The 17,325-nt window shown below is 43.2% G+C and overlaps 1 protein-coding gene across 1 annotated transcript in view; it reads right to left on the bottom strand.

Annotated features, from left to right (window-relative positions):
* The window catches only part of abcg1 (ATP-binding cassette, sub-family G (WHITE), member 1), a gene marked incomplete at both ends in the record, with an annotated part of 37,686 nt that overhangs the window by 14,854 nt on the left and 5,507 nt on the right, over positions 1-17,325 (bottom strand). The window contains 3 exons of the mRNA XM_080730895.1: positions 344-476; positions 1,833-1,950; positions 12,491-12,806. Of these exons, the coding sequence (XP_080587021.1) occupies positions 344-476; positions 1,833-1,950; positions 12,491-12,806 (567 nt within the window). The remainder of the gene's footprint in view (positions 1-343; positions 477-1,832; positions 1,951-12,490; positions 12,807-17,325) is intronic.

Genomic DNA, 17,325 nt, shown 5'->3' with positions numbered 1-17,325 from the left:
TAATCGGGAGATAAGCGACCGTCACGGCGCATACACAAACTAAAGGCGATCATAGCCAATCAGGAGCTAATATGGGAAATGGGACAGATCCATGTTGATGACATGACTTTAGAGATACTCTGTTCCGCTTTGCGTGATTTTAGGCCAAAATCTGTAGGAGCAGTGTCCAAAAATGTGTTTTGCAAAAATCGTGTGCTTGTAGATCTGCTATTTTCAGTATTGCGCAACAGTCTTGTATGATTTTTTATTTCACGAGAACACATACACATTTGGAACTTGGAGATAAGAGGTTTTCCGACAACGACGATATAATAATCAAAAGTGTGGGCGTGGCCTGCGTTACCATCATGGCTTCCTGTACAGTGAGGTGTGGGAGGAGCATGTCGTCCTGCATGATGTAACATGACACCTTCCTGAAGGAGTGCCGGTTTCTGGGCTGTCCATTAATGATGATCTCACCCTTCATCCCCGTTTCCCTGGTAACACACAGTCACATCATCATCACCATGATCATCATCATCATCATCATCATCATCATCATCATCATCATCATCATCATCATCATCACCACCATCATCATCACCATCACCATCACCATCACCACCACCATCAACATAAACAGTATGTACTTTCCCTTGTGAAACACTGTTGTAAACCTGTTGATGTAACAATGAAGTTGATTCTGATTCTGTATTTAGTGGTGGACAAAGTACTCTACCCCAGTAGGCTACTTGAGTCAAATTATAGATGAATCCACAGAGTGGGAATCATAACTGCGGTGTCACACGACACCGCTTGGCACCGCGACCCCGCAACAACAGGGCAGCGCTCTGTAGATTAATCTATTGATACCATAGTCAAATACTGGTATTATTCAATTATGAGTAAAGGTTGCTCTGCCAATTCTGTAGTCTACTTAAGTTAAAGTACTGGAGTTCTTGCTTTTAAAAAATAGTATTCAAAGGTATGTGCGTATAGGTATTCAAAAGTACAAATTGCAGTAGTACAAAGTACATTTTACTTTCGATTATCATTGCATTGTGGTATTGAAGTTTTCCCCAAATCTGTACATTCTTAGAATTAATATACCGGTACACTGAGGATTTTATAGTGTACATTGGAGATAAGAGATAAAGGCGTTGGGCCTGATTCACTAAGCTGGCTGTAAATAACGTGTAAATAAAGTGACTAAAGGAGGGTGTAGTTTCTCTAAGTAACAACGGACGTGCAATTCACAAAAGCTGATCCTAAAATCTCAAGCACGTTCCAGAGGAGTTCATTTGCATTGTTCCATGCCCCATTTCACACCGTAAAAGGCAAAAGGAAATGAAATATCCAACTTCATCTTCACCGTGCTGAAGAAGTTCAACATAAAAAAATACAGATCGGCGTCACATCTTCTTGACAACTTGTACATCTGTTATGTCTAGAAGCGATGGATCAGCTGAACGCAATGCTCTCATGTGTATGTTTTCAACGTTTAACCCCCACCAAATAATAGGCTAAAAAACATGGAAAGGATATTATATAAGCCTTTTCTACTGAACATTTCACCTTTACTGAGGTAAAAAAGATGATGTTGGAAATAATCAGGGGCATACTGGAAGTGAAACGCTGTTATCCGATAGATTATGGACCAGAGCTTATTGATTACTGAGTGGAAATTCGTCTTTTGGATTAATATCACTGTCCTACGTCGGAATGGAGAATGGATCTGTTCTGGATCTGGACACAGCTATTGATCTATAGAAAAGGTTACTGATCTTGGGGTCACTCTAGATGAAGATAAAGCTGGACGAGAACAATAGCTTGGTTGCCCTAAGACCCAGTACCTGTATCCAGCCAGTATATTCATCAGTGTTGATTTGCCGGCTCCCGATGGTCCCATGATGGCGACCAGTTCTCCACTGGCAAATTTCCCAGAAATCCCTTTAAGCAGCGTCTTGTAACCTGAGACCAACAGAGCACATAGACCCGCCCACGGGTTAAACATGCATTTGTTTTTGTTTTTGTTTTGTATTACATCTCCTCCCTGGAATACGATGACATCACAATCACTGTCCAAAACTGTTACTAAAGTATCAAAAGTAGCAGATCTACAAGCTATGTAGAAGTCTGTGTGATCAAAACATTAAATTGGCACTATTGTGCAAGTGCAAACGGTGTGAGGGTCAATTTATTTTATCACACGTGAATCGGCCTGTTATAGCCGATTTGAAAATGTAGTGAGAATGTGTGTGCAATCAGATCATGCCTCAAATCAGATCATGATTTGAGGCATTTTATACAAAACAGGCTACTCCTGCAAACCTTGGTGGCCAATCTTTGGCAATCAGGATGGAATATAAAAAATACGACAGATCTGTCTCAATCACATGACTATAGAGATAACGTGAAGCGATTTGATGTTTGGACAACATCTGTAGGTGTAATACACGTTTCTGTTGCAAATGTCTGCCGCTGCGGCATAGAATCAAAGGTTTTATGGTCATGATTCACCATGATCCTGGATGGCTTGATTCTAGGCTTAAAATAATTGATATAAATATTTTTGTAAATCTTTTTTGGAAGATTTAGATAGGTGCCACTACAGATTATGTAGTGGCACCAACAATAACCCACTGCTATGCCCTATAGCAACAATAATACAGAAATAGGTACCCTTGCAATCATACTTTAATGCCAAGATAACCGTACCAACAAATGACAGCAAAGGAAATAACAGACTCTAGAGAGGCCCTAGAGGGTTCTAACCCCAGGGGTTAGAGGCACATGGTGCAAAATGCCCTGATCTTTGATTGGATTCCCGGGAGGCCAGACTGTTTGCTGAATGTCATCCCCCTAAATGTCTATCCACATGTCTGTCTCCACTGTCACTGTCGATGAAGGCTACAGAATATCCCCAAAAATCTATAAATAGATCAAATAGAAATAAAACAGTGTTTAACTCGCTGTTTCTAAGGTTCCAGGTCCCCGGCATTGGTAACCCAGAGTTAAATTAAAGGGCCACTTCACCTCTGGGACAACCTGATCTTATTTTATTGTTGTTTTTTTATTTTTTGTGTTCAATCTGTTTTTTGAGATATTTTAGTATTTCAGCATGTACTAGTGATGCGTTTTGCATCATATGATGCAAAACGCATCACTGATGATGCAAAATGCATCACTAGTCATGCTGAAATACTAAAATATATAAAAACACAGATTGAACACAAAAAATAACTCAGGCTTGTGTTGCTCGTGTCCCAAACAACAATAAGATCGGGTTGTCCCAGAGGTGAAGTGGCCCTTTAACACAGAGGAGTACTCCAGTAGAATAAAAGAAAATACACAAAAATTGTTAAGTACAGCACTTGAGTATGTACTTAGTTACTTTACACCGCTGAGAATGAACTGGTCCCAACAGTTCACAGGAGGAGAGAGAGTCTGACCTTAAGTAACCTCTCCATTATTTATCTAACCATCCTGACATAACCGTAAGCTCGTTTGTTGCCGTGGAGACTGCTTTAATTGGATTGTGAGCTCAGAGCCATCAGCTGCTCTAATGGCCCGGCGCTGCTGTGAGAGACACTCACTAGACCAGGGTTTCCCAAAGAGGGTGCAGTGGGTGCACTCTCTTCACCAAAAATAGCAGATCTACAAGCTCACAACGCGTCACGTTGTCACGTAGTTTTATTCTTTTATTTTTTAGTAAATATATGACATGGACAAAATTGGGATACCAGGTTGAAAGTGGATGGCCAGAGCCCTTTTTTCATAGCCAAAGCTGTAGCCAATAGCCAATGCCGTCATACCAAAAAGGGTCACAGTCACATCACAACTACTGTAAGGGAAAGGAGTACTACGTTTCAGACTCCATGATTTAATTCACCCTTTGTTAGCCTTCTGGTTTTTCCCTGACTGACCAACCAGCATGCTCTATCTGCCATGTCCCGCCCTGGTTCCGCCTTTTTATATTGAATTCACTAAAACATAATTTTTGGAGAAATAAAAACATTTAAAAACATGCTGAGTCACTATACTGCCACTGAGTAGCTCAATTTCACGTAAACCAAGTTTGAAAATAGAATTGAACACACAGAATAACAATACGAAGCAACTGAATTAAAATGGTAGTGGATGGAGTATCCCACTGAGTGTCCCACCATGACAAAGCAACCAATGGGTGTGAAGAGGGGCAGGACAACGGGTGGGACTTGACAAAGGGTGAATTCAGAACCTGGAGCTAGAGGAAGAAGTGAAGCACTTGACTTTGGACATGCATGGTGGCCAATTCTGGTACTGCAGCTTACTATGGCTGGGGCAGAGGCACATGCGCGAGTGAAAACGCTTTCGACCAATGGGCTCGAGTCACGTGACGTGACGCTGCTGCGCATGCGAGACGACGTGCAGAGGCCCCACATTAGGCCACAGGGATTCCCGGTTACCTCTCTATTAAATATAACTCTGTGATTCCTCTCCACACGCATTTGTGTGTTGTCACTGCCATTGTATCCTACTGACTCAACTGCCAGTGAGGAGCCCCCACCAGGAGGAAGTATATAGAGCTTTTGTCATACTTCTTCCGCCCAACACTCCCCTGCTGACAAGTGCTGGCTCAGACATGCAATGGCAAATATCACCCTCCCCGCCAGGCTTCCCTGCCAATAGTGTCCGTGTAGAGTAGACTCTGGACAAAGCCAGGTGCACCGTGGTGGATTTAAACCCACAACCTCTGCAGTGCTGGACAGGCACTTTAGCACTGCGCCACCCAAGCCCAGTCCTATCATCACAGTTTGTCAATGTTTTCTCTGATAAAATCTCCGACTCTCTGGTGTTACTAGGACACCTACTGGTCGACAAGTAGACCTGCCTGAAGCTTAGCTCACAATAAGCTTAGCTTGGCCCCTGGCCAAGCAAAGCAGGGATTCCCTCTTGGGCAGTGTTGTATTGCTCTTGTCACATGAGTAGTCACCGACCCAGATCTTTTCTGACCAGTGTCATGCCTCTCATGATGCCAAACAACCCCCGACCTCAACAACGCTTTAGTGCCACAACAGGGTGTTTTAACAAAGAAACAAGCCTGTATGCATATCAATAGACCTGTATAGTAGGTGTTAAGCGACGTACGCATGACGTCTGAAAATCGCATACCCCCAAACATTGAATCAGCAATGCAACACTGCGCTTGGGTGAGTGGTAGATGTTTTGAATCACTGGCCGTTGCAGTTCCAATCACCTCTCCGTCGGGAGAGTACATAAAACCGGTTGATTGCAGCTTTTTTACAGAGCTTTTCCATGCGTGTGTCAATCTGTTTTGTTGCCTGGGTTCTCTATGCATTCGGGCCAACACATACGCCTTCGGAGTGTTCCTTCCTTCTTGTCAGGTGAAGAAGCGGCCTGCTCACTCCTCATGCATGACGGAACATGAGCTCAGTTCGGGGCTCTCCCCAGGTTGGCAGAGGGAGAACAGTGCCCAGTATTACAGTTTAGGCAATTGGTACTGGCCAGTGGCCACTGGGTGAAAAATAGGCTACAAAATCGTGGGTTATACGAAAGTTCGCCTCCTACTAGGGCTGACCTTGATTAGTCGACTAATCGATCGGAATTAATGGGTCTTAGTCGACTAACAATCTCTTAGTCGAATAATGTATTTTCTTCTTTTTTCCCCCCTTTTTTTCTTCTTTTTTAGCATGATTCAACTGAGAGATTGGCCTAATTTGTTTGCGATTTATATATATATATAATATATATATATATATATATATATCACGATTTATATCCTATTAATCTAATACACACTTTTCATGTAAAGGTGCTTAATTTCTGTGCAACAACATAGGCCTATAGATGCTTTCTTGTTTAGAACCTAACCTAGCTACATCACACTAGTGATGGCCAATGACTTGGCTTTGATGCTATCTTTGAATAGATGTAGAGTGGACCTATTTCATTGTGCAAACACATACTTGCCTTCTTTGATGCTTTAACAATCTCAAGAGGATCACCTGGGTCACAGACACCAGACCTTCACTCTGCAGTGCTCTAAACTGAAGTGAATTTCTCTCTAAAAGCCTTGAATATGAGTAAGGATTACTGTGATTATGGTAAGCTCACATTTCATATTGCACAAACCATACATGTAACTTTCACTAGCCCTTAAAAAAAGAAGAAAAAAATGAAAAAGAGAGATATATATATAGGGGTGTGTATCCATCCCTTACAAGGCGATTCGATACGTATCCGATACATGGGCTCCGATTCGATTCAGAGACGATACATCTTACATACAGAACGATTCGATACGATTCGATACGGTGCAATTTCGATACGATTTCGATTTTGTGGAATTTTATGCGATTCGATTGGATTCGATACGATTCGATGTGATCTGATGTATACGTTTAATGAAACATTAATTTTCCATTCAATTAAGAAGCTATAATCTATAAAGTAGCATTGCTGACCTTCAAATAATGGATATCTCATAAAAGACCAAGGAATAACAGAAAATTGTAAAGAAAGATGGATGACAAATCATTTTAGTATCATGTCATTGTTGTGTTCATTCTAAATAGACACAGACATGTAGATACAAAAAATAATTAATGTAAACTACAAAGCCTACTGACATGGTTTGAAAATCTGTCTCACACACCCATTTCAAAGAGCTTCACTTTAGCAGTTACAGTTGGTCAGGTGGAGAAATATAAAACAAACACACAAAAGGCCTGGCCCTTCAGGCTTCAGTACAGTGCAACAATTGTACTTTGCAAAGCTGCTATAATAACACTGAAAAACTAAAATACATCCTCACCAATGCCACAGATCAGATCAATCCTCACCAATGCCACAGATCAGATCACCAAATAAAACTAGTAAAAGAGCCTGCTGTTATTCAGTCAATAAGATCATTTCAAAAAGATCCACTTTACAACAGTAACAACAGCAGTATAAAGTAAGTGCAACATTTGAAGTCTGGCACACATCATGTCTTCTTGTTATATTATGGCTCTACTGCAGTAGTTCTAAAAAAAAAATCAATGTCAAGGACCCCCAGTTTGACATGGATCAGGCTCTTGTCTTAAGTTTAAATGGAACCAAATGGACCCATTAGGGTCCATTTGGTACACTCCCCTGAGTTACACATACCCAAGGGTCCATTAGGGTCCATTTGGCTCCATTTGTACACTCCCCTGAGTTACACATACCCAAGGGTCCATTTGGTTCCTATCATTTCGCCGAGGACCCCCTAGAACTCCCTCAAGGACCCTTGGGGGTCCCCGGACCCCACTTTGAAAACCAATACTCTATAGTAGCCCTTTGCAATAAAAGCTGATGCTGTGATTATTACCTTGCTGTCGAAGTGCAGGGACTTCTGATGGTTCCACTGGGAAAAGTGTTATCCAATCCATTACTGTCGCATTCTTATAAAATCCAAACGTTGCTTTTCTCCACTGGAATAATCCAGTGTTATATGGAACTACCACGTTGTTGATTTGTTTACAAGTCGCTGTGTGTCGCGCAATTGCTAGCGTCATACACGCACCAGTGTGCTGCGTCGGAAGTAGCAGATCTATAAGTTTACAACCCATCCACATGCAACGCGCTGTGGGCTTGTAGATCTGCGGCCTCCAGCAGGACAGTGACTGCAGTACGCAGAAACCCAGCTCTAGCGGAGGACAGAGCAGCAGGCAGCTTTTTCTTTTTTTTCTTTCCATTGCACTGCAGCACTGACTGTTTAGCAGCGCTCACTTTTGAAGTACTGATTTGTAACAGTAAACGCTGAGTAAGTAAGTTGAGAATTTCACAGCAGGTTAATTATTTAATGCTAAAATCCAGTTAATCCGATTATTAACTTTAGGACCGATACATCGACCGATACGGCCGCGATTTGGACCGATCCGGGTAAACGCGCATCGATGCGGCCGTATCGCTAGTGTTGAAACCGATAATCGATTCATATCGTTTTTTTCCGGCACCCTTAATATATAAATATATATATATATCTTTTTTTTCTCTTTATATTGCCTATAGTCGACTAACTAGTGCAATATTCATCTGTGGAAACGAGACAAACAAAATGTTCCTAAATCCTCAACTTCTACAATTCCAAGTTCTTGTCAGGGTGGGGGGGGGGCCCCCAGTTCAAATGTGATTATTATGGGGTGTCACGACCTGAAAGCTTTGGGAACCCTTGTCCTACACTGTCTCCCTGTCAGCTGTCCCACTGTCTGTCTCTCCTCTAGTCCGGAGGAAGGGAGAAGAAAGGGAAAAAGAGAAAAACATAGGACAAGACAAAGAAGACTAGACTAGGACAACATGAACTCAGTCACAATGTCAGTCGGTCATAACAGGTCAGAGTAGAAACTAAATACACACGCGCGCACTCACGCACGCACGCAAGCACGCACGCACGCACACACACACACGCATGCACGCAGGCACGCGCGTGCACGCACGCACGCACGCACGCACGCACGCGCACACACACACACACACACACACACACACACACACACACAAAACAACAAGTGTTTTTCCCTATGTTTAAGTCCCTAGTGTGGAGGGCTGGGAGCAGCTTTGATCACAGTAGAAAACTAAAACCAGCACACTCAGACTGTACAATGCAGTTTGCCGGGTGCACGACTCATGAAGATTAGAAAGTAATAGCCAGCACACTGAAGTCCTTCTGGTACTTTTAATTCATATGCGCACGGACAGTATCAGCATACAAATTGTACACGGACTGTTTTGACGTCAAGCACAGAGGAAGGCTTCCCCAGCTTTGATCCTCAAAGGGAGTTTGTTCCACAACTTCTGTAGCATCAGAATCAGTTCAACCACTTTAAATTAACCCTATTTTATAACCTGGCACACAGAATCTTTTCAGATGGGCGTCTATGGTCCAAATGCACATTCATTTTTGAGAAAAAGATTGAGAACCACTGCTTGCACTTTTGAAATGCACAATTCAGCACTTTACTAAACTGTGCTGGTACCTTTTTAAAGGATTGCACCCATGGCACTTTAGCTACAGTATACTTTATGTGTTGTGCTGGTAACTTTTAAATGAAGTGCATGTCATACTTAGTTTAGGTCTTTTTTATGAAGTTTGTGTTGGATGGTTTGATGTTTTATGTTGCACTGCACTGAGGAACAATATTTCATATTCTCTAGTCTCACATAGCCAGACAACTATCCCACAATCTCCACATGCTATATAGAGTCTGGAACTACACTTCCCGAAATCCGAGGCAAGAAGCTGTCGTCTGTTCGTCATTTCCGCTCTCGAAAATATATTTTAAAATATCTTTACATTTTATTTTTCGATTTCCATTTCAGCTAAGCAGCAAGCTATATTATGCTTAGATGGATTTTCATTTATATTAGGATACATTTAAGGGACTGTAAGGACTAAAAGGAGGCGGGGAGGAGGCGTCACATCCGCTTTATCGCTTGATCATCAACACGGCTTCTGCTTCCCTAGACTGTATGACTGGAAGCAAGAAAATTGTGGGAGGCAACAGTCCCGCTCAGGCGAGACCATTATGTATGTGAGTAGATAGATTATTAAAAAATAATGTATCCCACGATTTTGTAACACATTTTTCACCAAGCGCCAATTGCCCTGCCAATCGCAGCAATTGCCTAAACTGTTATCCAGGGTGCTGCTCTCCCTCTGCCAACCTGGGGAGAGCCCCGAACTGAGCTCATGCTTCCTTCAATGCATGAGGGGTGAGCAGGCCACTTCTTATCACCTGACAGGGGTTGTGTTTCCCTGGTTGGACGTAGCATGTGGAAAGAACATGTTATTCCAACCAGTTCCTTTCCCCTCCATGAGGAGTCCTGATTGACCAGGGGGAGGCAGTATAGAGACCAGGATTACTGCATGTTTTTGTGAGGGTACCTACTAGTGGTGCGCGGGCCGACCCGGTGCCCCCACCCACCCGCCAACCCGCCCGCATGCGGGTGGGTGGGTCAAGGTTTTCAGACTCAATTGGCGGGCGGCGGGCGGGCGGGTTATCACCACTCTCATGTGCAAAAAATAAATAAGAATAATCACCTGTTCTTATTTGCCTTTTATTCTTAATAAGAGTAGGCCTATAAGAATAAGAATACAACGTTTGAATAGCACGAGGGAGCGAGTTTTAAAATGCGCCAGAGAGGAGCGAGGTTTCTCCTCCGCTCCTTGGTGCGAGGACCGTCCCGCTCCTGTTGGGGCCGCGAACCACATTTTGCCAACATTTGACACAACGTGAGGTCGTGAGCAGTAGTGCTTTGGGGGCCAGACGCGACCGGACGCCGTGTGGCCGGAAATATTTCCCCACATGCACGCGCACGGACGGCACCGAACGGTGCACGAGCTTGTAAACGCGTGCATACCCCCCCGCAAGAGCCGCGACAACCCCCCACCCCGCGAATCCGCGATAACTAGGCCTACAAGCAATACTTTAATCAGTGGCTACTATTGCATAACAGGTTTCTAGTGGTGAATGTGTGAGCGTCCTCAAGCCTCTATTCATATGGATATATAGCCTACTTTAACACCTAGGTTTCCAGCTGTGACTGCATGTGCATGTGTCGATGTGTGTGTGTCCTCTCCTCATAGGCTACATGGCTCCATATTACTGTGGTAGGCTATTTAGTGTTTGAGTTTCGTTCAAGCCAAGGCAAACTTTGTTTCTCTATCCTACTGCAGCGCTGTATTTTCTAAATGAATTAAAAGAAAGTAGAACATAAAATCTTAAGTAACAATGCAAATGTAATTAAGACTAGAAAACTATTGTTTTCCCAGATCTGCTGACATCCTTTCTATCTAAATAGCCTCTAGAGGCGCGTGCACGCGCGTGCACGTGACGTCAATAAATGACCGTCCGCCCGGAAAAAAAATCCCAAAGCACCACTGGTCGTGAGCACAGCAGAGAGAAGATGCACAAACAATTCAACGTGTGTCGTTGATCAGGATTTCACTTATATGTCTCTCATCCACACAAGTCCGTTTATAAATACTTTGTGTCGGTTAAGTTATATAACCAGCCAGTCAACGGATAGGTCTACGATTTGAAACACAACTTTCGCAAGTGAGAAGGATTTTTTGACTGAATGAACCAACCACGCTCACCTCGAGTCGCTCCCTTCTCTCCAATCTGGTGATTAATCAATAACCAACAGGATTTAATATTGTCCGTCTTTTGCTGTCTGTTTAAAGTGCGAGCAGTGTTGCAGCACTGATTCAATGTTTGGGGGGTCGCTCTTCTAGAGACGTCCCGCGAAGGTCGTTCAACATACAGGTCTATTGATATGGATATAGGCTCGTTTCTGTTAAAACACCCTGTTGCGAGACCTCAGCTCAGAAAAGGTAGACCTATGGGTCGTCGCACGGCAACTCTGATGTGCGAGGCGCTGTATAAATATGATTGACATAAAACCTGAAACGCCATTCTCACCCCGACAATGCCCCAGAGAGAATGAACGTCTTTGAATGAATGTCTTTTAGGCTAAACGCCAATTTGAACACCACGTTTGTTTATTTAGCCCATGACAATATTGTGCTACTGTAAACCTTTCTGTAAAGCGACTTTGGGTACTTAGAAGAGCCGTATATAAAGATGAGCTATTGTGGAGATGATATACCATCTTTTTTTTAAATGCGGGTTGCGGGGCGGGCGGATTCGTTGATTTGTATATTGTTCTGCGGCGCGGGTGCGGGCGGGTTACGTTCCGTGCGGGCTGTGGGTCGTGTGGGTTATGAAAAAAACATGACCCGCGCAACACTAGTACCTACCCTAGGGGACACGGGAAGAACATGCAAACTCCACAAAGAAAGGCCCATTCGCCAACCCCACCTAGGATTGTGCGCTGATAACACACCCCCAGCGCCCCACAGCGTCCCCGGCGGGAATCGAACCCAGGACAGCTGTGAGGTAGTCTGGGTACCATCCTGCTCTGCTACGTTCTGTGGATTTGTTTTGTCACTTCGCTTCACAGTCTGGCAAGCCCTCCATTTGACTCGTATTTCCGAACGTCACCTGTTATGTAGGCGACGTCGTTGCTGATTGGATGTTGTTCCAACGAATCAGAGTAGGGTTAGGCTAGAAGTCATCAGCCAGCCAATACACACACTGGTGTATTTGTCCCGCCCCGGACCACAGACCAATCGGAAGCCACAATGGGGGTAAATTTAATATAATGAATTTGTCTTTGGAATGCAACAATGCAACAAAAATATTATTGAACTCAAGTTTCCATGGCATAAGTAATCAAATTAAAACAAGTCATTTTGGGGGTGAACTACTCGTCTTCTATGTCCCGCCTCCCTTGGAGATATACCGTAGAAGCCTGGCCAGACTGAGAAGCGAAGTGACAAAACAAATCCACTGAACGTATAGTGTAGCAGGCTGGTACCCAGGCTAGCTGTGAGGCGCCAGCGCTACTGACTTTGCCACCGCTACCGACTGCGCCAACGCACCCCTACGTAAGTAGATTTAATAGAGAACAGAACACAGACCTCTCTTCCTCCACCACGGCCCCTCTGGGATGGAGAAGGACACGTCGCGGAACTCCATGTTCACCGCCGGTCGCCGCGGCAGCGAGGAGAACCGCTGCGCCTCGGTCAGGTGGTTGTCCACCTTCTTGAGGGGTGGGGGGGCGGCGGGGGGGTAGTGGTGCAGGAGGAGAGGGGTGGTCTGCTGATGCCCCGCCCCCCCATCGCCACCTCCACCTCCTCCACCTCCTGCACGCGATGATGACATCATCACCTCCTCGTCCACGCTCACGCACACCGTCCGGGGGTCCAGCATCAGGTCCGGTGGGCCGTTGGAGTTCTGGGTGGGTGGATAGGTGGATAGGTGGAGAGGGTGGATGGATGGGTGGGTGGGTGGAGAGCAGTGTTAATTTCTTCAACTAAAAACTATGATGAAAGATTTCCCGCCAGCTAACTTTTTTGACTGACGAAAGCTTAAAGGTACAGTAGGGTAAGTGATTTCACTTAAGTTTCAGTTTCAGTTTTCATGTAGGTGACAGGCGATCCTCCAATCATGATCAAGTGGGGGCAGGCCTTGGTGTCAGTAAGGCCCGCCCCCAACTCGACCATGATTGGAGGAAGGTCCCACTCTATCCTGATTGGAGGAAAGCCAAGTTGTCACCAAACAGTTTTTGAAGGAGATAGGCCTATGGCTGAAGTCCAAATATGGACCAAACACAATCGTAGTACTATCAGAACATAGACCCATTTTGTTATATTTGAATTAAATGAAATCACTTACTCTACCTTTAATGAAAAAACTAAATAAAAAATAAGTTATGATGACTGAAACTAAGATTAAATATTGACAGTTTCTTCAACAAATACAAACTGGAGTAAAATGTTAGGGAGGGACTAGTGGAGAAGAGAGCCAGTAGAACTAAAAGTCATTTTTATGCTCGGTTGCACTCTGTGTTGCGCTCTTGTGAGCTTATGTCGATCTGCTATTTTCTGCGAAAGCTTTCCCCACAACACGAATGCTGGTGTTTAAGTGGTTAAAGTACAGTATAATTTCAGAGTTCTTCTAGGTTCAGGCAGTGCAGCAGAAAAGCTTTTGTGAAACATTAGACGTGTGAAAGAAAGTGATTTTAAGCGCCTTCCACTTAGGCCTACTGTTGTAACTGAACACCCATGTAGAACAAACACAAGCAGTTCTCACACATCTCTCCCAACACACATTTAGTCCATGGGACATACGAGTTGTCGGTATCAAAAAGGTGGCAAAGATTACCAGGCATTTTATAAAAGCTCTATATCTGTAGATTATATTTTGGTATGATAACCCTTTCTTAGACACAGCTAAATTGGTGTTATCAGCCGCTAGATTTGTTGTCCCATTAACTTTACATTACAGGGGAAAAAAGCAAAAAATGAATCTGCTTTAAGTAGCATATGAGGGGTCAAACTAGGGGGTTTTCATGATGCTGAATCTATTGCAAGCATCTGTTTTGCACAAAAAACATTACTTGGGCTAAAAACTGTCCCACAAGACTATGGTTTAGTGATGAAAAGTGATGAGTCATCACTTTTCACACTTTTGTGGGGGCAGTTTTAGCCCCAGGAATGTTTTTCGTGCAAAACAGAGGCTTGCAATGGATTCAGCATCATGAAAACCCCCTAGTTTGACCCCTCTTATGCTACTTAAAGCAGATTAATTTTTAGCTTTTTTTCCCTGTAATGTAAAGTTAATGGGACACCAACTCTAGCGGCTGATAACACCAATTTAGCTGTGTCTAAGAAAGGGTTATCATACCAAAATATAATCTACAGATATAGAGCTTTTCAAAAATGCATGGTAACCTTTGCCACCTTTTTGATACCGACAACTCGTATGGCCCATGGACTAATTCATCTGATTGGACACTGATAGTAAAATATGTTATTGTTGTTTAACATGGTATAGATATCATTCTCAGTGTTAAAAGTCAATGCCATGATGTTTTGATCTGATAACTAATGCACGAGACGAGAATCTGCCCCACTCCAGGGACAGAAAGATTGACCAGCGAAATGTCAAAGTGTCCAGGACACGGGATAATGGAAAGCCAAAACATTCTACAGTACATCCTTGGCTTCTGAGTCCACGACTCAGTCACAACAACATCCCATCCATGTTATGTTTAATTGTCCAATCAGAATGTGACTAATGTATTCTGTAAACTCCATATATCTGTGAATCATTATGCTTTGTACTCAGAGAGAAGCAAAGATGGGTGATTTTGCTCTACTGTACTGCTGTACAGTAATTTGAACTCTGACTAAACTTCAACAAAAAACGCATATTCCCTGGTGTGGACATTCATCATTTCTTGTGTGTGGAGTATTTTATTATGATTGGGGAAACTGTTTATCCATATGGAATATGATCCAAAATTCCATCAATGGTCCATTCGATTGCCGGATTAGCTCCGAGGAGATATTGGTCTCTTCCGCTGCTAGAACCAGTTAACAACCAGCCGGGGATATTATCAGACGTTTCCCCTGACTCCCACGGAAAGGACTATCTCCCACACGTTTTTTTCCTCCTGCGCGAGGAGAAATTACCTTGGGACGCCCCGAGCACAGGGAGGCAGAAAACACCTGCCGAAATCTAAACAACCTTTTTACAAACGGAACAATTGCACCATTTTTGAGCTTGAAGCCTCTCTCCAAAGCTTGGAGAATGAACTGATAACAGCCGTAACGGCTAAGATAGACGATGAGGAAATGAAACAGTTGTTTCTAGGTGCCCCACAATTGCACCATTTTGGCCCATATGGAGAAAGGAATTCAGATATGATGACTCTCTCCCACATCAACATATCGTCTGAAGAAAGCCGAAATGGAGGCGGCCAGGTTTGGCTCTCTGGCACAGTTCCACACCAGGAGCCTTTCACGGACGGTCTCTCCCCCCTCATCTCTCCGCACAGAGATTTTGAGAGGGCAACATGCTTCATCCCCTGGTCCAAATTCAACAGAACCCAGGTCATACGTTTATACCTGCTGTCTTAAGAGGCTAGCTAGCTCTTAACACAGCTGCGTTTTTATTGTTTAATGTTTAATGTTTTGTAGTCTATTGTTTTTGTCGCTTTTTGTTACATGTTTTGAGGACATAGCAGCCGTTTGGCCACGGAGATTGCTTGTCTAAGGTTGGGTTTGTATCAGTACGAGACTTCAATATAGATTTCATTTTATGCTCTAGAACGGCTGTTTCAAGAAGTTCTGAGAAGAAATCTTTTTATTTGGGGCCAGAACATATTTTGTTCTGAAGGAATGTCTCTTCGGCCAGTACGATAACCCAATACGGCTGATTAGAGCCACTTAATCACATAAGAAATAGCGTGGTTATTTTAATTAGGAGATTTCACTTTATGCTCTAGAACCGAACGTTCTGACGGAAATCTTCATGCTTTAAGCTTACATGTCTTCGTTTTCGTCTTATCTTATTTTATTTTTAATTTCCGTCTCAGGCCACTCTGAGATGTTGAATACAGGAGCTTTTTATCTCAGTGCTCCCAAGAACATTTTTAAAGAAACATGACCATTCAAGCTAAAGAAGCCCCTGCTCCGAGAAGCAGTGTTTTTATCGTGTAAATCCTGGACACACACGGATGAGATGTTACAATCTAAACCTAGAACCTTTTTTTTTAACCCGGACCTCACATCACTCTGGAAGATCATCGGGAACTCCCATTTACCAGCAATACCTAAAACCTTTCCTGGAACATTTCAATGGATATGGGCGAAGCTGCGGAGACATTATTGCCACTGGATGTGTTGCTGGATACCACTCAAACCTCATTAGGAAGGAACCGAGAACGCAAACAGTGTTTTCAGATGCTGACGGGCTTGACAAGGCCCCCCCCAGCCGAACCTGGCTGGCCTTTCACTCACAACGCGATGGGACGCGTTGTGAGCTTGTAGATCTGCTACGTGACTTTCATGGATTACAATGTCCCGAAAAGAACAAACACTCTTGACCCTTGGGACGCCCCGAGATAATGGTACTATATATTTTGTTTACTTTTGACTAAGTACGACTTCTGAAAAAAAAATCAAGTTCTGACCGACAAACCCTTTTATTAGTGTTAAATGTTTTTGATATATTGTCTGTCTAATCCTCTCTAACCCCATTTTCCTCCCCTGGTTACATTTTTGGTCTGTCTATTATGAAAGAAGAGAAAAACAAATCAGGCCAAGGTGAAATGAGCAGTGCTACGGAATTCATGTGTTCTGTGCTTATCTCGCTTATGCTGCTGGCTTGCTGCTTGCCCGCGCTCGCTTGACCGATACTTACATTTTGGTTTATGACTTTATGGTTTATTATTGTTTTATTTTGAAAAAAAAAAACTATGAGGGGCTGGAATTGTTTTTTTTTTATTTTCATTTTTTCTTATTTTTACCTTGAGAGGCCACGAGCCGTTTCAGTTTCTGTGTGACCTTGCTCTCTCTTTCTCTCTCAAAAATGGGTTTCATTCGCTCTTGTTCTGTATAATCTACTGTTTACATTCTAATACAGGGCTTGATAACAATGTGCTGGGGTTATATTTGAATCTGTCTTATTTGAATCTGTCTTGGGTTTTTCTCCCTCTGTTTGTGTTCTAACTCACTTGCCTGGTTTGCAAAACTAGGAATTATTTACACATATGACTGTCTCTCTCTCTCTCTCTAAAAAGGGATCTCATTCACTCTTGGTATGACTACACTCGTACTGATAACAACCAACGCTTGGGTTTATTTGAATGTTTATATATGATGCCCCTAACGTCTTAATAATTTTTTTCTCTCCCTAATGTATTAATTCTTTTTCACCAATGTGGTAGGGATTATTTTTACTTTAT

The sequence above is a fragment of the Nannobrachium achirus genome (assembly GCF_963921795.1).
Source record: "Nannobrachium achirus genome assembly, chromosome: 8".
Lineage (NCBI taxonomy): Eukaryota > Metazoa > Chordata > Actinopteri > Myctophiformes > Myctophidae > Nannobrachium > Nannobrachium achirus.
Note: the sequence above shows the minus strand (reverse complement) of the source record. Positions and strands in the feature narration are given on the sequence as shown.